Genomic DNA, 21098 nt, shown 5'->3' on the forward strand with positions numbered 1-21098 from the left:
CCACAGAGAACTCCAATCAAAATAAAAAAAAACAGTCCAACACCAAGACATATTGTAGTTAAATTTGCAAAAAAACCTAAAAGCAGCAAGACAAAAGAAGCCCCTAGCTTACAAGGGAAGACCCATAAGACTAGTTGCAGATCTCTTCACAGAAAGTTGGCAGACCAGAAGAAAGTGGCATGATGTATTCAATTTGCTGAATGGTGAAAATACCCTGTACAGCAAGGCTGTCATTCAGAATAGAAGGAAAGATAGAATTTCCCAGACAAACAAAAACTAAAGGAGTTCCTGACCACTAAACTAGCCCTGTAAAAAATATTAAAGGGAACTCTGAACAGAAAAGAGAGACCCAAAGCAGCAAAGACTAGAAAGGAACATAGAAAATATCAAGAAACGACAAAACAAGTAACAAAATGGCACTAAATGCCTATCTATCAATAATAACTCTGAGTGTAAATGGACTAAATGTTCTAATCAAAAGACAAGGGTGTTAGAATGGATTTAAAAAAAAAACCATCTATATTCTGCCTACAAGAGACTCATTTTATTATTTTATTTTATTTTTTAAAGATTTTATTTATTTCAGAGAAAGAGAGAGAGCACAAGCATGGGCAGGGGGAGGGGCAGAGGATGAAGCAGACTCCCCACTGAGCAGGGAGCCTGATGGGCTCAATCCCAGGACCCTGGGATCATAACCTGAGCCAAAGGCAGATGCTTAACTGACTGAATTGCCCAGGCGCCCCAAGAGACTCATTTTAGACCTAAAGACACCTGTAGGTTGAAAGTGAGGGGATGGAGAACAATTTATCATGCTAATGGACATCAAAAGAAAGCCCAAGTAGCAATGCTTATATCAGACAAACTGGATTTTAAACCAGAGACGGTGACAAGAAATGAAGAAAGGCACTATATCATAATAAAGGGGTCTATCCATCAATGAGATCTAACAACTGTAAATATTTATGCCCCCAAGTTGGGAGCACCCAAATATATAAAACAATTAATAACAAACATAAAGGAACTCATTGATAATAATACAATAATAGTAGGGGACTTTAACACTCCACTTACCATCAGTGGGCAGATTAAGCAGAAAATCAACAAGGAAGCAATAGCTTTGAATGACACACTGGACCAGATGGACTTAATATATCTTCAGAACACTTCATCCTGAAGCAGCAGAATACACATTCTTGTCAAGTGCACATGGGACATTCTCCAGAACAGATCACATATTAGGTCACAAATCAGGCCTCAACAAGTACAAAAAGCCTGAGATCATACCATGCATCTTCTTTGACTATAGTGCTATGAAACTTAAAGTCAACCACAAGAAAAAATTTGGAAAGACCACAAATACATAGAGGTTAAAGAACATTCTACTAAAGAATGAATGGTTCAACCAGGAAATTAAAGAAGAAATAAAAAAATACATGGAAACAAATGAAAATGAAGACACGATGCTCCAGAACCTTTGGGAATGCAGCAAAAGTGGCTATAAGAGGGAAGTATATAGCAATACAGGCCTACCTCAGGAAGCAAGAAAAGTCTCAAATAACCAACCTAACATTACATTTAAAGGAGCTAGAAAAAAAACAACAAACAAAGCCTAAAGCTAGCAGAAGAAGGAAAATAATAAAGATTAGAGCAGAAATAAATGATACAGAAACTAAAAAAAGAGTAGAGCAGATCAATGAAACCAGGAGCTCGTTCTTTGAAAAAATTAATAAAATTGATAAACCCCTAGCCAGACTTATCAAAAAGAAAAGTGAAAGGACCCAAATAAATAAAATTACAACTGGGAGAGGATAAATGACAACCAACACCACATATATACAAACAATCGTAAGAGAATATTATGAAAAATTATATACCACCAAATCGGGCAATCTGGAAGAAGTGGATAAAATCCTAGAAGCATAAACTACCAAAACTGAAATAGGAAGAAATAGAAAACTTGAACAGACCAAAAACCAGAAAAGAAATTGAATCAGTAATCAAAAATCTCCCAACAAATAGAAGTCCAGAGCCAGATGGCTTTGTGGGTGAGTTCTACTAAACATTTAAAGAAGAGTTAATACCTATTCTTCTCAAACTATTCCAAAAAATAAAAATGGAAGGAAAACTTCCAAATTCATTCTATGAGGCCAGCATTACCTTGATTCTAAAACAAAAGACTCCACTGAAAAAGAGAACTAGCACTGGGTGTTATACACAAACAATGAATCATGGAACACTACATCAAAAAACTAATGATGTAATGTATGGTGATTAACATAGCATAATAAAAAAAAGAGAACTACAAGCCAATATCCCTCATGAACATGGATGTAAAAATTCTCAACAAAATACTAGCAAATAGAATCCAGCAGTACATTAAATGAATCAGTCACCATGATCAAGTGGGATTTATTCCTGGGCTGCAAGAGTGATTCAATATTTGCAAATCAATCAACTTGATATACCACATTAATAAAAGAAAGGATAGGAACTGTATGATCCTCTCAATAAGTGCAGAACAAGCATCTGACAAATGACAGCATCCATTCTTGACAAAAACCCTCAACAAAGTAGGGATAGAGGGAGAATATCTAAACATTATAAAGCCTATATACAAAAGACCCACAGCTAATTTAATCCTGAATGGAGAAAAACTGAGAACTTTTCCTCTATGGTCATGAATAAGACAGGGATGTCCACTATCACCACTGTTATTTAACATAGTACTGGAAGTCCTAGCCTCAGCAATCAGACAACACAAGGAAAAGGCATCCAGATCTGCAAGGAAGAAGTCAAACTTTCACTGTTCGCAAATGACATGATACTCCATGTAGAAAACCCAAATGACTCCACCAAAAAACTGCTAGAAGTGATACACCAATTCAGTAAATTCTCAGGATACAAAATCCATGTACAGAAATCTGTTGCATTTCTATACACTCAGTAATGAAGCAGCAGAAAGAGAAATCAAGGAGTTAATTCCGTTTACAATTGTACCAAAACCCATAAGATACGTGGGAATAAACCTAATCAAAGAAGTAAAAGATCTGTACTCTGAAAACTATGGAACACTGATGAAAGAAATTGAAGAGAACACAAATGGAAAGACATTCTATGCTCATGGATTGGAAGAAGAAATATGGTTAAAATGTCTATACTACCCAAAGCAGTCTACACACTTAATGTAATCCCTGTCAAGATACCACCATCATTTTTCACAGAGCTAGAACAAATAATCCAAAAATTTGTATGGCACCACAAAAGACCCCAAATAGCCAAAGCAATCTTGAAAAAGAAAAGCGAAGCTAGAGGCATCAGAATTCTGGACTTCAAGTTATATTACAAAGCTGTAGTGATCAAGACAGTGTAGTTGTGGTACAAAAATAGACATGTAGGTCAATGGAACAGTATAGAAAACCCAGAAATTAACCCACAACTGTATGGTCAACTAATCGACAAAGCAGGAAAGGTTATCCAAAGGAAAAAAGAGAGTCTCTTCAACAAATGGTGTTGGGAAAACTGGACAGCAACATGCCAAAGAATGAAACTGGACCACTTTCTTTCCTTCTTTTTTCTTTCTTTCTTTCTTTCTTTCTTTCTTTCTTTCTTTCTTTCTTTCTTTCTTTCTTTCTTTCTTTCTTTGGCCAAATCAACATGTTGTACACCTTAAAAGTTCACAATGTTATATGTCAATTATATCTCAATAATAAAACCAAACCAAACCAACCAAAGATGATGGGAGATTGTTGTTTTGGTAACCTATCTCCTACTACAGGTTACTTTCAGTATTTCTTTCTTACAAACCATGTTGCAGTGAACATGCTTATATATTTTAGATTGTAGGGCATTTGCACCTCTTTTAGGTTTTTCTAAATTGATATTTCTGAAATTTATCTTTAATTGAACTTTTTTTTTGTAAAAGTTTCCCAAAAGCTTTTTGGGAAAAAACACCCTTTTTTGGTAAAAGTTATTGTAATGTTCTACTAAAATAATAAGTCAGTTGACTAGGGATAGTTGCTAAATAGCAAAATTCTTGAGGATATTAGTACCATATAAATTTTATTTTATGAAATATTTATCTAAATTCATATTTTTAATTTTGTTAAATTGTTACTGAAATTTACTGTACTGTTACTGAGAATAATAGTTTGCCCTATTGATTTAGGTATTCACCAATTAATATGACAGCTAATACCACCTAAGCCTTTAAAAAATTTTGTATTGTGGTATATTTGCCTACTCATGAACTGGATTGAGTAGATTTTGGTAAGTTACCAAGTAGTGAATTAGCTCTGCTTATAAATGTAAATGTCTGACTAATTTTGATAAATTTAAATCTGACCTCAGTTTGAATTTCATTTAATTTGTTACGTGGTTACTGATTCTTGTTATTTTCTAATAAATTTAAAAAAACCTACTCATTTTTCTTTTTTTTCATTTTGCTACTGTTTTTATTGTATCCATTTTTCAAAGACACAGCTTACACATTGCCAAATGTTAATAACTTTGTAGTAATTGCATCACTAATTTATTGAAATCTCTTGGAAATAATTTTTTTATTAGTACAGAATGTGAAAAAGATAAATAAAAGTTAGCTCCTTGTAGTATTAATTTTAATGCATTTTTCTGCTAAAACAACATAGGTTTTCCATAGCAGGGTTGTGTACATAAAATATTAAAGAAACTAGGAAACCATTTGGATCTGAAAAGAATTATAAAAGAATGTCGCAGAAATTAAAATTGATTCTAAATTCTGGCAGTGGGAAATTACCAAATAGATAAGGAGCATATGTTTATTTACTCAGTCAAGCATTTTTAATAAAAACAGGTCAACATTATTGGTAGGAAGGGAGTGCTAATTAACAGAGCATAATTAACAAAGACCACATTTTTTCAACTACAGAGTTTTAGCTGCATATAAAGTTCTAGTTCTCTGATAGCCTGAGAGAACACATATAAGAGCACATGCGTTTCTGCCCTCATGCATGATGTAGCCAAATGCCATCAGCCTTTTTTCCTTTCTGGCATAGCACATTGTTTTGTGTTGGCCTTGTTTCCTCTTATCTGCCTGTTTCTGCTTTCCCTTCTGGCTCTGGCTTCATTTAGCCTCCTGCTTCAGGTTTGACTTGTTTTCCTGGCTCTGGCTGTGTTTATCTTTCGTTCTCTGCTTTCTTTGTCAGCCCAGAAGTCCCACACCTCCTGCCTCTCTAAAGTTCATTTCCTTTTCTCTGTTCAATGGTTATACTTACCTTCTGGCCCTAATAAACCTCCCTCTTCTGACTTGTGCACACAGAATTACAATGATTTGAAACCTATAGGGTGATCCAGCCACCTGTCACATCTGCAGGTCTTAACCTACTCTCTGAAACTTTAGGAAGAGTCTCAAAGTCATGGGGAACTCAGAAGATAGAGATTTGTCCTGAGGTTATAAGGTGTAATCTATCTCTAGTTACTGTTAGAGGAGTGTTTTTTTCACACTGGGTCATGAAATCAATTTAGTGGAAGTATAATTAGCAATTAATAATAAAGATGTAAATGGAAAAGAAAAGATGATATTATTGTGCATTGTCCTTTGTAAGTATTGTTTAATGAAATTTTATTGTATGCATTTATATAAATATATATAAATATATACTCTGTAAAACTTTATTATTGTGGGCCAAGTCAAAATATATTTGAATGTCATTGCATAGAAAATTTACTTTCAGCCTTGGTTGCTTTCAGATGATACTAATTCAGAGATCATTCCAGGGACACCTGGGTGGCTCAGTCTGTTAAGTGTCCAACTCTTGATCTCAGCTCAGGTCTTGGTCTCAGGGTCATGAGTTTGAGCCCTGAAATGGGCTCCATGCCTGGAACCTGCTTAAAAAAAAAAACAAAATAAATCAAAGGAGATCATTCCACATGGTTATGATCAACTTTAGAAGTATATATAAAAAAACTTTGAAAGAGTTGGTGTGAACTACATCAAATTTAGTAGAAGCCTTTGAATTCTATCACAACCTTTGCATGAGCCCTAGAACAACATTACCCAGAGATGCCTGACTTAACACGTCATTTGGTGAGGCCACCGTGAAAACTGGGATTCCAAAGTGTAATTCAGCAACATATGGGCATTTGAAGCTCCATTGCAGCTCTTCTGGTCTTAATGCTACATTGGAAGTGACTAGGCTAAGAGGATTGCACTGAAAGATGTGTAGATATTGAAGTCCTTATTTGTCTTCCTATTGAAATCTTTTTTTTAGGGTTTATTTATTAATCTTAAAAAATGAGAGAGAGTGAGAGTGAGCATGGGGATGGAGAGAGGGAGAGGGAGGGAGAAGCTTCAGCAGACTCTGTGCTGAGCATGGACCCCAACACATTGCCCAACACATCTCATGACCCTGAGATACTGACCTGAGCCGAAATCAAGAGTTGGTCGCTTAACTGACTGTGCCACCCAGGGGCTCCACTATTGAAATCTTATAGAAATCAAATCCATTGAGATAATGATTTTTTTGTTTTGTTTTGTTTTGTTCAGAGTTAGGGAGAGACAGCTGAAACACAAAAATGTTCTCGAAGGCATGTTAAAACTGGCCTTCTCCCTATCCTCTTCCATTTTTTTCCTTAAAAACAAGTACCACTACTACTACCAATTGTTGAGTCCTTAAGATGTGAACCAGGACTTTTCTGTCTGTATTTTATTCAGAGGTCAACTTTGTGAAGTAGATATTGTTTTAATCCCCATTTTTACAAATGAGGAATTTGGCTCAAGAGAAGGGAGGGCATTGTCCATGGTACCATAGATAGTGGTGAAATCAGGGTATAAACCTAGTGTGTCTGACTTGAGTTTGCATTCTTAAATCATGGTGATTATGGTAACTCTTTTTTTCCTCTCAAGTTTTATTTATTTATTTGTTTATTTATTTATATTTTATTTACTTATTTATTTGAGAGAGAGAGAGAGAATGAATGATGGGGAGGGGCAGAGGGAGAGGAAGAAGCAGGCTCACCTGCTGAGCGGGGAGCCCCACACGGGGCTCTCGATGCCAGGACCCTGTCGTCACGACCTGAGCCAAAGGTGGATGCTTAATCGACTGAGCCACCCAGGCGCCCCCCTCTCAAGTTTTAAAAACTGATCTCTATAGTAAGACAGATCACCAGAATATACCTAAGTACAGTTGATGCTTGCACAACACAGGTTTGAACTGTGTGGGTCCACTTACATGCAAATTTTTTTCCATAAATACAGTACAGTACTGTAAATGTATTTTCCGAATAACATTTTCATTTCTCTAGTTTGCTGTAAGAATACAGTATATAATCATATACAAAATGTGTGTTAATTGACTGTTTATGTTATTGGTAAGGCTTCTGGTCAATAGTAAGCTATTGGTTAAGTTTTTGGGGAGTCAAAAGTTACACACTGATTTTTGACTCTATAGGGCTTGCCACCCTTAAGCCTGTGTTGTTTCAGGTTCAACTGTAATTTCATTTTTTCCCTTACAGTGAGTTAATTTTTGTGACATCATCAACCAAAACATGCATTTTTTCCCCGTTGATTTATGATACTAACTATTCTGTAGGTTTTCTTTATTTTAATCACTATGGCTTTGTACATTTTAGACATTTATTTTTTTTAAAGATTTTATTTATTTATTTGACAGAGAGAGACACAGAGAGAGAGGGAACACAAGCAGGGGGAGTGGGAGAGGGAGAAGCAGGCTCCCTGCGGAGCAAGGAGCCCGATACGGGGCTCGATCCCAGGACCCTGGGATCATGACCCGAGCCGAAGGCAGACACTTAATGACTGAGCCAACCAGGCACCCACGTTTTAGACATTTAAACTGCAGTGATCCTTAGAAGTGGGTTCCTTTTTACATTTAGCACCAACTTTGTCTATTTTAGATTTAATTAATCATTATTTTCCTATTTATGATCCTTTTCTCTTAGGCATTGAGAAAAATTCCTCTTACACTCTTGTGTTGAAAGTCATCCGATGATGTTTATTTAATGTGCTAAATCTGCCTATAGGTAGGGGTCTGAATTTGGTGACCTCTAGTCCCTTCCTTTTTTTTTTTTTTAACTCAAAACTCTGGTTTAATTTTCATGTCTGTAACAAGGAAGTGAGTCAACATTTATTGAGAGCCCATTATGTGCCACTCATTGTATGACGTGTTTGTGTAATACTGCAAACATAGAGAAAAGTTTAGAGAGTAATAAAACATGTGCCATGCATTTTCCCATTACTTTATTTAATCTGAACTGTCACTTTATGAGGTAGCTATTTCAGTGTCCATTTTTATAAATGAATTATAAAATGGTTAAGTAGCTTGCCAGGTAGTGAACATTGGAGCCAGTATTCAAATCCCCTGTCTGCTTGACTCCAAAGCCCAAACTCTTCCATATAAAAACTGACTAAATTGGGAGATCACATTGTTTCTTTATTAACCTCCAATATGTCACACCAAATCCCTCATTATCTTCATTTTCTGTCTTATGGATGGCATGAGGGACTTAGTGTTTTTCTGTTTTCTTTTTCATTTTTTTTTCTGAAAAACCTCATTATTTTAAGTGCTCTCATATGTTGTGACAGCAGGTTCCTTTGTCAGCCATCCTGTTCAGAATAAATAACCTGGGTTATGCCAGCATGATTTATTGCTGCTACCTCCTTTCTTTATGTTTTGAGTAATTTTATCATAAAAGGATATTAAAGTATTTTAGACATGTGCAAATGCCTGGCTGTTTGGCTACCTCTCTGTGGACAGTGCTCCATTGGATGGCAGAGAAGAGAAAAAGGAGAATAAATACGGTTCCTCACACAAGATCTGTACAGGGTCGTATCCCCATTTCTACTCTAACAATCCCCACAGAGAACTGCCCCAACATTTCAAAGCATCAGAGAATTTATACATACGGGTTATTTCTGTTCTTTGAGCAACTCTGTCATTGTGATGAGGGCAGAAAGAACTTGTTCAGCAAGTCCCCTCACTGAACAGGTGGTGCTAACTATAAATCTGTTCCTTGGGAACTTTGAAAATGGATTTTACATCTAAATGTGTAAGATTGTTTAATTTTTAAACTGCCTATAAGCATAGGGTACACCAGATGTTTCTGCTTTTTTAAACCAGACAATATCTTAAAAATATCATACATATTTAATTACATTAGGGAAAATTTGAAAAAATCGAGGCAGGAAGCATAAAATCACCCACAATCTTGCCACTCTAATAAAAATAGTAATAATATTTTGATGTATTTCATGCTTATCTTTTTTTAAATCTTATGCATTTGAAATAAAAAAACTTAGAGCTAGTCTCCCAGATAATATCTTAACACCTCTTCTGGACCCAACACTACGTGATTTACAGTGATGATGCTGAGAAATTTCCAAATGTGTATATTTGTGTCATTGTGTGTATTCACTTAATCAGATATAGATACCCTTCTAATGTGGACTGATTTGTTGTGTTTACTCTGAATTATTAATTTTTATAATCAACAATGGAAAAATAGTTTTTCAATCTTCACAATTTACTTGGTTTCTCAATTGTAAAAAGTAACGACCCTATTTTTTTGTGCGCACTTTTTAGATTTTTGAGGATGTATTTTTCTCTGTAAATCTCTTGAAATTAATGATAGTTTTTTTTTTTAAGGGGTTTGATGCTATGGCAAATCACCAAAGTTTTTGGATTGCCTCTCTCTCTATATATAGATCAGTTACTTTTGGCTTCTGTGATAGCACAGTTAAGTGGTTGTATTCTATTATGTAATTTAGGTAGCTAGAGAGACATTTTCAGTCTTATTTTTGCAACCACATAAATATGACCAAACTGTAGATAGAGGTCTCAACTATGCACCCATTCTTCCTGATGTTTTTGAAAATTTATTAGGTGCCCAGCATTGTTCAAAATTCTTGGGTCCCATGGATGAATAAGACATAATCTCTGTTTTCAGGGGACTCACTTACATGAAATTATTAGGACTTTATGTACTGAATTTGATTAATATTTTTGGTTATAGTAGTTTACTATTTTTATTTAATTTTTATTCACTTATTTTCAAATATAATACGAAAGTTACAAAAAATTTGCAATGAAAAGTTTCTTTTCCAAACCTTTCTCCTATCCACCTATTACTGTCCTCTCCTTAGGAGAATATATTCATAGAAATGAAATATAAATATATATATATTTTAAGATTTTATTTATTTGAGAGAAAGAGAGAGAGAAAGAAAGCATAAGCAGGGAGGGGCATAAGGACAAGCAGGTTCCCTGCTCAGCAGGGAGCCCAACGTGGAGCTCCATCCCAGGACCCTGAGATCATGACCTGAGCCGAAGGCAGACACTTAACAGACTGAGCCACCCAGGTGCCCCAAAATATAAATATTTTAAAATTGGATAATTAAATATTGTGAATTTAGTTTTGAAAGAAAGTTCAGTTTTGAAAAGGGTACGTTCAGTTATTGTGTAAGCACTATGTGCACTATTTAATCTTTTAAATATTTTTTATCCACTATCACAATTTTACTAATTACAAACAGAGGCTCAATTAAATAATTTGCTCATGATCACATAAATACCAGGGAACATAGCTAAGAAATAGGATCTAGGTCTGTCTAAATTCTCCTGAGCCCATTTTCTTTTCACCAGCTATTTTATACAAAATTAATGCTTTGGAATTTCAGTTGAGTTACTTTAAAAGTTTGTTAATTGATTTTTCCCTCAAAAAATGGTTAGGAAATAGATCTTTACCCCAAAGTGATAATGATAAGCTTGAGTAACTAGTGAAAGAAATTTGGGAAAAGATATATGAAGAAAAGATTACAGTTTTTAAATGATACACTCAAGTATTTAGTTGTTCATGTTAATATAAAAGAAGAACTAAAAATCATTTTGTTTTAAATTTACCTTCCATTGTGGATTGTCTATCTATCTATCTATCTATCTATCTATCTATCTATCTATCTATCTATCTATCTATCATCTATCTATCTATCATCTATCATCTATAGATCTATCTATCTATCATCTATCTATCTATCATCCATCTATCTATAACTTAGAAAAAAATTAAGCTTGCATTCTCTGAGCAAATGCCATCTGGTATTGAAGGAACATCTTTGGTGTCAGGGGAAAGTAATTTGGCATTGAAAAGTTGCCACATATATAATCCAGATTAATTATATAACATTTGTGGACTAACTCTAATATGGAAAGGACTTCAGCATTCATTGACAACCACCTTATTGAGTTAACAGTTTGATGAATGTTCTCTTCCATTATTCATAAGTATTCCAGGTATGTGTGAGTGGCTTTTTCTCATAGGCAAAGGTAGTGACAGCTAGAATTTAAGAGCCATAGTTGCTAAAAACACTGGCCTGTTTGCTGTGAGTAAAATGCCAAAGAAATCAATCCATTTATAGATGTATACAAATGTTAAAATAAGTGGCATAAAATAGGAAATTATGTAGTTGTTAATGAAAATGTTCATATTTTCCCGTGAAAATGTCCAGATATTTACATAGATCTTGTGGCAGAAAGGTGCTTGGCCCTTTTTAGGAACTAAAAGAGAACCAGAATGACTGAAGTACAGATTAAGGGGGGATTCTGAATAGATGGGGGCAGATGGTAATAATAGCTTTAAGCACCAATGGTAGAGGTAGATGCCTTGAGAAAGTGTTTGGCCTCTAGTCTGTCTTATTATTTGATTTTACATTTACAGTAAAGAATAGAAATCTTTCAGTATGTGATGTTTTCTTTGCCCTTTCTCCCCATTTTTGTAGTTCTGATATAAATGTTTGATGGCTTAGTTTAATTTTAATCTTTTCATAATATCCTCAGCCTCCTCTTTCTTTAGAATTGGTTCCCTAACAGTAATAACATAGTCTGTGATATAGATGGGCTGGACTGTTGGGGAACACAGTCCTTTTCTCTTGAGTTAGATTTCCCAGAGCAGAATCTTCCAGACTTTATGCTAGAGGGCATATGCCTGGCTTCTAGTGCGCTGGGGACCATGTTGGGGAAAAAGCTGGAGTCTTAACATTCATTATGTAAGATTTCATTTAATTTGTCTGTGTTCAGTGTATTGCTCCTGCTGTGTATCTGCCTGGTCTCCCCTAGTTTAATCATTCTGTTTTATTTTCTCCAGAGAAGATGCGTGTTAAGCTTCTGCTGAGGTTGGGGAAAGGCATGGAGTGAGTGAGGGAATCTAGGTCCTATTGTTCGTGAAGACACTTTCACTTGTTCGTGAAGACACTTTAAATCTATTTTCAGTCTCACTCTTACTCTCTATTTCTAGAGATACCTGGTCCTGCCAATTCTTGAGCCTTCTGGGATTCTATGATGTTAATTTGCCTCTTTTCTTCATTGCATTAGGATTCAGCTTTTCAGGACTGCTGACTGAAATCAGTTACCACTTGTCTGTCTGCTTGCAATTTGATAAATTTTACTAGCCTTGAATCCTAACCCATTTTAACAAACAAACAAAGAAATCCTGTCATTGGGGGAGTTTTGGGGAGAGAATGAAACTAAATGCTTGTATTTATAGCTCCACTTTTGATTAATCTAATTGTTTGAGTGCAATAGCTCTAATTTATTAATGGTATTCTATCTATCTATCCATAGGCTTTCTTTCTCTCTCATCATTATCATCTCTATCTATAATATGTAATTATGCATAACTTCAGACTAATATCTTTGACTCTCAATCCAGCACTGTAGGCAGGGTTCATTCATTTTAGCCCCCCACTCTGTTTATTTGGAACTTCTTTTTCTGACAGTGAGAAACCTGGCTCTCATTATCTACAATTTAGTTATTGTTCAACCCCTGTCTGCATGCACGATAGTTTCAGAATTGCTAACCTGTGCAGTGTGCAAATTTACCAATTAGTGTACAGTGTTTAAGTATAGTTCTTTTTTGTCTTTATCATTGGAAATATCTACTTAAAATATCCTTTCCCATTGTTGCTTAGAGCAGCAACTTTTTCTGAATCATTGAGGTTTATTATCCATTTTCCAAAAGAGTTGGATTCAATTATCATATTCTGCATTTCATCCTAGGATGTGCCTGCCCTTGTGGTTGATTATTTAAAAATTTGTACACATTAAGATTTACTCTTTGTGATGTATAGTTCTGTGGGTTTTTACAAATATATATGGTCATGTATATAGCAACACAATATCATTTAGAACAGTTCCAACATTGCCAAAATTCTTTTGTTTGATCTCTGTGTAGTGGATTCCTCCTTGATCTTAAGGGGAAGACTTTTAGTTTTTCATCTTCAAGTATGATGTTATCTGTAGCTTTTTTTGTTTATCAAATTGAGGAAATATTCTCAATTCAGAGTGTGTTGAGAGTTTTTATTATGAATGGTTGTTGGATTTTGTCAAATATGATAGATGATTTTTCTTTGACTTGTTGATGTGATAGATTACACTAACTGATTTTTGAGTATTGAACCAGCATATCTGGGATAAACCCAACCTGGTCATGGGGTACAATTGTTTCATACAATGTTGGATTCAATCTACTAATATGTTGTTGAATATATTTGCATTTGTGGTCATGAAAGATATTATAAATTTTCATTTCTTTTAGTGTCTTTGGTTTTTGTATTATGGTGATGCTGTTCTAAGAGACTGAGAAAGTGTTCTCTTAGCTTCCTTTTCTGAAAGCGATTGTAGAGGATTGGTATAATTTCCTATTTAAATGTTTGGTAGAGTTCACAAATGGAACCATTTGGACCTTGGTGATTTCTGTTTTGCAAGGTTGTTAACTATTGATTCTATTACTTTAATAGATGTTAGACCTATTCAGATTATCTATTTCTCCTTGTGTGAGCTGTCATAGAGAGTATCTTTCAAGGAAGTGGTTCATTTTATTAAAGTTATTAAATTTCTGAGCATAGAGTTATTCTTAATATTCATTATCTTTTTTAATGTCATGGGATCAGTAGCGATGGACCATCTTTCATTTCTGATATTAGTAATTTGTGTCTTCTCTCTTTTTCTTGACTAGCCTAGCTTTAGCTATGTTTATCATTTTATTGGTTTTTATAAAAAAGCAGCTTTTGGTTTTGTTGATATTGACTATTGATTTTCTATTTTAAATTTCATTGACTTATGCTCTTATTTTATTATTTATTTTCTTTGTTTTACTTTAGATTTAATTCACTCTTCTTTTTCTAGTTTCCTAAGATGGAATCTTAGTTTATGGATTTTAGACCTTTTTTTTTTTGCATCCAGTGTTGAAATTTTTGTCTAAGTACTGATTTAGCAAGCAGCATCTCACAAATTTTGATAGGTTGTTTTTCATTTTCATTTTGTTCAAAATACTTCAAAATTTTCTCGAGACTTCTTTTTTGATCCAGGTGTTATTTAGAAGTATATTGTTTAATCTCCAGGTATTTTTGGATTTTCCACTACAGTTTTGTTATTTGTTTCTAGTTTAATTTCTTTGTGAACTCAGAGGAACTTTGTAAGATTTGTATACTTTTAAATTTGTTAAAGAGCGTGTTAGGGACCAGAATGTGGTCTGTCTTGGTAAATGTTGCATTTGAACTTGAGAGTAATGTGTATTCTGGTATTATTGGATGTATTAGAGAATGTCAATTAGATACATTTTATTGATGATGCTGTTCATTCAGCTATGTCCTTACTGATTTTCTGCCTGCTGGATCTGTCAATTATTCGATCGAAGTGTGAAGTGTTATAACTCTAACAGTGGATTTGTCTGTTTTTTGTGACAGGTCTACCAATTTTTATCTCTCATATTTTGACACTCTGTTGTTAGGCACAAACACATTAAGGATCATTATGTTTTCTTGGAGAAATCCCCCCTTTGTCATTATGGAATGCCCCTCTTTATCCTTGATAATTCCCTTGCTCTGAAGTTGACTTTGTTTGAAATTAACTAGATACTTCAGCTTTCTTTTTATTAATGTTAGTATGGTATATCTTTCTTCATTCCTTTGCTTTTAATCTATCAGTGTCTGCTATCAGTTCTTTCTAGTATATACCCAGAAGTGGAATTGCTGGATCATAAAATAATTTTTAATTTTTTAAGGAAACACCATACTGTTTTCCACAGTGACTATACTATTTTGCATTCCCACCAACAATGCACAAGGGTTCCAATTTCTCCATATCCTTACCAACACCTGTTATCTTGTTTTTTTGATAGTAGATATCTTAATGGGTGTGAGGTGATATCTCATAATAGTTTAAATTTGCATTTTTCTAATGATCAGTGAGATTGAGCACCTTTTTATGTGCTTATTGGCCATTTGTATATCTTCTTGGGAGAAACGTCTATTCTAGTCCTTTGTCTATTTTTGGACTGGGTTCCTTTTTTGGTGTGTGTTAAGTTTTAGGAGTTCTCTATATATTCTGGATAATAGTCACTTATGATTAGATATAATTTTCAAACATTTTCTTCCATTGTGTGGGTTGCATTTTTACTCTGTTGATGCACAAAATTTGAAAATTTTTGTGAAGTTCAGTTTGTCTGCTTTTTCTTTTGTTGCCTGTACTTTTGGTGTCATATCCAATAAATCATTGACAAATCCAATGTTGTACAGCTTTTGCTCTTATGTTATCATCTAAGAATTTTATAGTTTTAGATCTTACATTTAGGTCTTTGATTTTGATTTAATTCTTGTATCAGTTAGGTAAGGGACCAACTTCATTCTTTGCATGTGGATATCCAGTTTTCCCAGTTCCATTTGTTGAAAAGACTGTCCTTTCCCCATAGAATAGTCTTGGCACCCTTGTTAAAAACCATTTGGCTATATATATGAGGGTTTATTTCTGGGCTCTCTATACTATTTCACTGGTCTATGTCTGCCTTTATGCCAGTACCACAAATTATCTTTAAATGTGTAGTAAGTTTTGAAATCAGTATATGTGAGTCATCCAGATTTGTTTTTTTTTTTTTTTCAAGATTATTTTGGCTATTTAGGGTGCCTTCTGATTCCATATGAATTTAGGATGGTTTTTTGTATTTCTGCCAAAAACACTGGGATTTTGATAGGGATTACATTGAGTCTGTACATTGCTTTGGGTAGTATTTGGGTATTTGTCTGTAGTTTGAATCCTTATAGTGAATTTTTTATGTTATTGTACTTTCATCTCCAGAAATCCTTCTTCATTTTTTTTAGGTTTTCTGTCTCTTTATTGATATTCCCACTTTGTTCACACATTTTCTTGACTTTTCTCACATCTTCAATTCTTTGAGCTTCTTTAAGATGGTTGTTTTAAAGTCTTTGTTTTTTTGATCTGCTGTCAGGTCTTTTTCAAGGACAGTTTCTATTCATCCTTTTTTTCCTTTGAATGGGTAATACTTTCCTATTTGTATGCGTTAGGATTTTTTTTTAATTGATAATTGGACATTTGAATCTAATGTGGTAACTCTGGAAATCAGGTTTTTTCCCTTCACTGGGTTTTCTAGTTTTCTGTTATTTTTGTTTATTGTGTGTGTGCATGTATGTGTGTATTTAATTGTAGGCTGTCTCTGTGCTGAGGATTATCCTGTGGTATAAATTTAAGGTCTTTTCAGGTCTTTGCTATGCCTGGGTCTTTCTCTGGGCATGTATAGTGACTTGACTTTCTCTTATACATGCAGTTGCTTTTGAATGTTTCAGTCTTTAATGTCTGGCTCCCAAAGGGAGAAAAATTGAAAAACAGAGCAGGGTGGGGGGGTGGGATGTGCTGGCCATTTAAATATCCTGGAAATCACCTTAGCCAGAGGGGAAGGGGCTTCAACAGTGTGAGGAGTTGCAACAACAATAGCCACCCAGTTTTTTGTCTGCACCTCTGAGATGAGAAGCAATAGCCCATGATCTGAAGCACAAATCACTGATATTTGGAGGACAGAGTCCTTTTTACCTATCCAGACCCCTGCAAACTGTGTGCAGGTTGCTCCAGGAGCAGGTGCACAGCAGTGTGCTATGGGTCTGGCATGTGGGGAATGGGTAGCTGATATTATGCTAAGAGCCCAAGTTGACCAAAATTAACTGCAGTGTATTGTTTAAGTCTTCTCCCGAAGTTGAAAGCCTTCATTACACTCCAAATTTCCAAAATAGTTACATCGGACAGATTTTGCCACTGTTGTCTAGGTAGGGAGACAGATTTCTATTGCTTTCTACTCCATCATCCTCCCAGAATCTTCTCTATTGTCTTTATTTGTATTTTCCTTTCTTTTCCTTCCTTCCTTTCCCTTGTGTTTCCCTAGAGACTTTCAACTAAATAGCTAAATAGTGTCTAAAGCTTGTAGTTCTTTTAGTTTAATCTTGTCTTTTTTCAGGAACTCTATTGATTTGGCGGTAAGGTGTTGATATATGAGAAGCATTCTGTAGTCTGTCTTTTGGTGAGACTGAGTTGGGTATTTCTTTTTTCCCATGTTGAAGGCTAGATGGGGTATAGTTCTGTGTGTGTGTGTGTGTGTGTGTGTGTGTGTGTGTGTGTGTGTGTGTGTTTTCTCCCACATCAAAGGCTAGAAGAGGTAATTAACTTCTTCAGGCTTGTTTGGTTTTGGTAGAACCCCAGTTATTTAGGCTTTGGTAAAATATTTTCCCTTGAGTTTAGGATTGTTGAGGAGAGTAGCAAGCTCTGGGAATATTTCATAATGGTTACTTTCCCCTTCTCCTGCTGGATGTAGGAGGAGATTTTTCTTTGATTTTCACAGTGAGCAACTGGTAGGGCTCCTGGAGATAAAAGTTATGGAAATGTGGTGGCAAAACTAAGACTGGGACCCCTTGGAATTTTAAACTCTCAACCCAGGCCACACTGAGTCTCTAGTTATTGGTCAGTTGTAGTTAAAAGTATTTCTACAGATAGTAGCTTCAGATGTGGGCTTCTGCCCCTTGGCTTGTACTTTTGGTAAAATGTGATAGTCTCTATCTATTTGTCTGTTTCTTTCATTTTCAGGGCAACAGTTTATCTGGTAACCTAAATTCTTTGATGCCTCTAAGAAGAGTTGTTGATTTTCAGTTTGTTCACATTTCTGCTTGTTATAAGGATGGAAGTGATGATTTCTAAGTTTTTTTATGTATCAGACTGAAAACTCGAAGCCCCTCATATACTTTTTAGAATGCAGAATGTAGATGTTCATTGTTAATAATGTTAGTGTATTGTAAAAGAAATATATGATATGATTACTTTTTCATATTACCAGTTCTTAAATTATCTCATCATGAATTTTAATTATGTCCAGACATTTTGAGGTTTGATTTTATTTAAAATATTAGGAAAAAAGGAGAATAATTTTATACTCTTGATTGTATTTAAAGACAGGGTAAATTTTTTTAACATAATGTTTTGTTAGTTTCAGATGTAAAATATAGTGATTCAACAATTCCATACATCACCCGGTGCTCATCACAACAAGTGTACTCCTTAATCCCCACCACCCATTTAACCTATTCCTCCATCAACCTCCCCTCTGGTAACCATCAGTTTGTTGTCTATAGTTAAGAGCTTGTTTCTTGGTTTCTCTATATCTTTTTCTCTTTTGCTCATTTGTTTTGTTTTTTGAATTCCACATATGAGTGAAATCATATGATTTTTGTCTTTTTCTGATTGATTTATTTTGTTTAGCATTATACTCTCTCGCTCCAGTCATGTCATTGCAAATGGCAAGATTTCATTCTTTTTCATGGCTGAATAATATTCCATTGTATATATACCACATATTCTTTATCCATTCATCTATTGATGGACACTTGGGCTGCTTCCATAATTTGGCTGTTGTAGACAATGTTGCTATAAACATCAGGGTGCATGTGTCCTTTTGAATTTAGTGTTTTTTATATTCTTTGGGTAAATACCCAGTAGTGTGACTGCTGGATCATAGGGTAGTTCTCTTTTTTAACTTTTTGAGGAACTTCCATACTGTTTTCCAGAGTGGCTGCACCAGTTTATATTCCCAACAGTGCACAAGTGTTCCTTTTTCTCCACATCCTCACCAGCACCTGTTGTTTCTTGTGTTGTTGATTATAGCCATTCTGACAGGTGTGAGGTGATAACTCATTGTAGTTTGATTTGCATTATCCTGAGAGTAAGTGATGATGAACATCTTTTCATGTGTCTGTTGGCCACCTGACAGGATAAATATTTTAACTGCCTTATTATGATACATATTTTATTTGGGAAGCTGATGCAAATGTTTGTATATTTCACATATAGATATTTTACAATGCCCAGAAATACTTCCTGAATTGGTAATTAACATTTTTATGTCTGTTAATTTTTCAAGTCAAGATTTTGAAATTAGGAACTGATTGGTAGATTAATATCAATTTGTTTATGATGAAAACTTTTGTCACTAATTAAAATAGCAACATGATTCCTTGCAGAGATCACCCAAGAATTCTTTAACAATATGGTTTCCTCATTTACATATTTATTTCAATATTTATTTATTTATTTAAATATTTATTGTTTTAACATACATATTTGGTGAAGGGTAATCTTGCACTGTTCTCCATTTTGATGAGCTGATACGGTAATCTTTCTTTGTCATTATCTGTTTGGGACCTATTTTGTTTTGAAATGTTAAGAGATTTTTACCTTATTCTGTGGGAAATACAATATGTTTTCAGGATAGACTCCAGTGTCACTAAGTTTTTTGTGTTTGTTTGGTGATAGGATACTTGGTGCTAAATACAATCTTTATTAATCCATTATATGACTATATTTAAATATTAAATGATGTGGCTTTAGCTCTAGGATAAAACTGTTCCACTTTTTTGAAGTTTATGCAGAGAACACAAGATATTCCTTTTTGGTTTAATACAGAGATACATAATTACCAATTATATTTATCTATCGGGACACAAACATGTATAAGGGAATACCTTTATTTATTGCTTTTATCATTATAAATAGGAGCACACTGGAAAAGAAAATCAATTTGATCTAAAAAGAATTTAATGCACAGTGTTAATATAATTTCCTTATGGAAGTCCTAGATTTTGGTGATGATTTTTAGTTACCAATTCTTAGCCTTTCTTTGGGAAAGTAAAAGCTAATGAACTGATCATTGAATCATAAGTTTACCTCTCAGGCCCGGTCCTAGGTAGAGTGTGGGAAGCCAAATTTCAGAGGAATCAGGTACCCTTGGGTATGGTCTTTCTCTGCCTTGTAAATATCCAGTGCTATTTCAGTGAAGCACTGAGTTGATTATAGTTTAAATGCATTTTTAGTCTGTTATCTTATATGAATAATTTACTTTAGCTTATAAATATTTAAAATTTAATATACATAGTTATTTTAGTAGTTATTTTTAGGTAGATTGAATACATAACCCCCAATTCTTTTATCTGCTCTTTTAAGCAATAAATGAACTCATTTGTAAGGCTTTTAAAATACATTTATAAAACTATACATTTTATTTAAAATATTCAGGCCTTCAATTTATTATATTAAGGAAGAATTTTAAAAAATCAAGAGGAAATCGATTTATCTTCAGTAAAACAAATGTAGCTGTGTTTAATATGGTACTTTAAAATAAGTATTTTAAAAGCTTCAATATCAGTATTAATAAAAATATGTAGAGAACTTGAAGACTAAATCATGGAATCATTAAAACAGTAGTAGAGTTTTAATATCAGTCCTTTATTCAGAACAAGTGATTCCACTTCTCTTTTATTGTGTCAGCTTAATTTAAATGTATAATTCCAAGTAGCAAAGCACCAACCTTTTCTATGTAACAAACCTCATTTTTTATATTTATATGACCACAAATTGTAGATAGACATTTTTTCTCAGTACAGTGCACTCAGTTGTGCAAACTTATCTTTTTAGGGTCAAAGAAGAACACAAACCACAACCGACACAGTAAGTAAATGTATTAAGAGTGCAGTAGGCTTGATTTCTGTACCTTTGCCATATTCTGCTTTCTGCACCTTGGATGGTATTAGCTTACACTAATACTGGATAGGCTGCAGCTAGTGTGTCTTCTGCTTTCTGACTCTCTGGCTTGTAAGAGAGCTGCCTGCAGCTTCTTACTTCATCCACACATTGACTGGATGTAGTTTTTTGCTGCCTGCTTGTGGACTGGTTAAGTGTTCAAACTTAATTTCCATACATTCTGACTGCCTGATGATAATTGGAGCTCAC

The 21098-nt window shown here is 34.4% G+C and overlaps 1 protein-coding gene across 25 annotated transcripts in view; it reads left to right on the forward strand.

The window, feature by feature from the left end:
• RIMS2 (regulating synaptic membrane exocytosis 2) overlaps window positions 1-21098 on the forward strand; it is a 583419-nt gene that overhangs the window by 60668 nt on the left and 501653 nt on the right. For 14 of the 25 annotated variants that reach the window (XM_027597538.2, XM_027597289.2, XM_027597299.2 and 11 more), the window contains exon 2: window positions 20784-20816. The exons of the other annotated variants lie outside the window; for them this stretch is intronic. In XM_027597538.2, the coding sequence (XP_027453339.1) occupies window positions 20784-20816 (33 nt within the window). The remainder of the gene's footprint in view (window positions 1-20783; window positions 20817-21098) is intronic. 25 annotated transcript variants of the gene reach the window in all.

Source organism: Zalophus californianus, chromosome 4 (genome assembly GCF_009762305.2).
Source record: "Zalophus californianus isolate mZalCal1 chromosome 4, mZalCal1.pri.v2, whole genome shotgun sequence".
NCBI classification, from domain to species: domain Eukaryota; kingdom Metazoa; phylum Chordata; class Mammalia; order Carnivora; family Otariidae; genus Zalophus; species Zalophus californianus.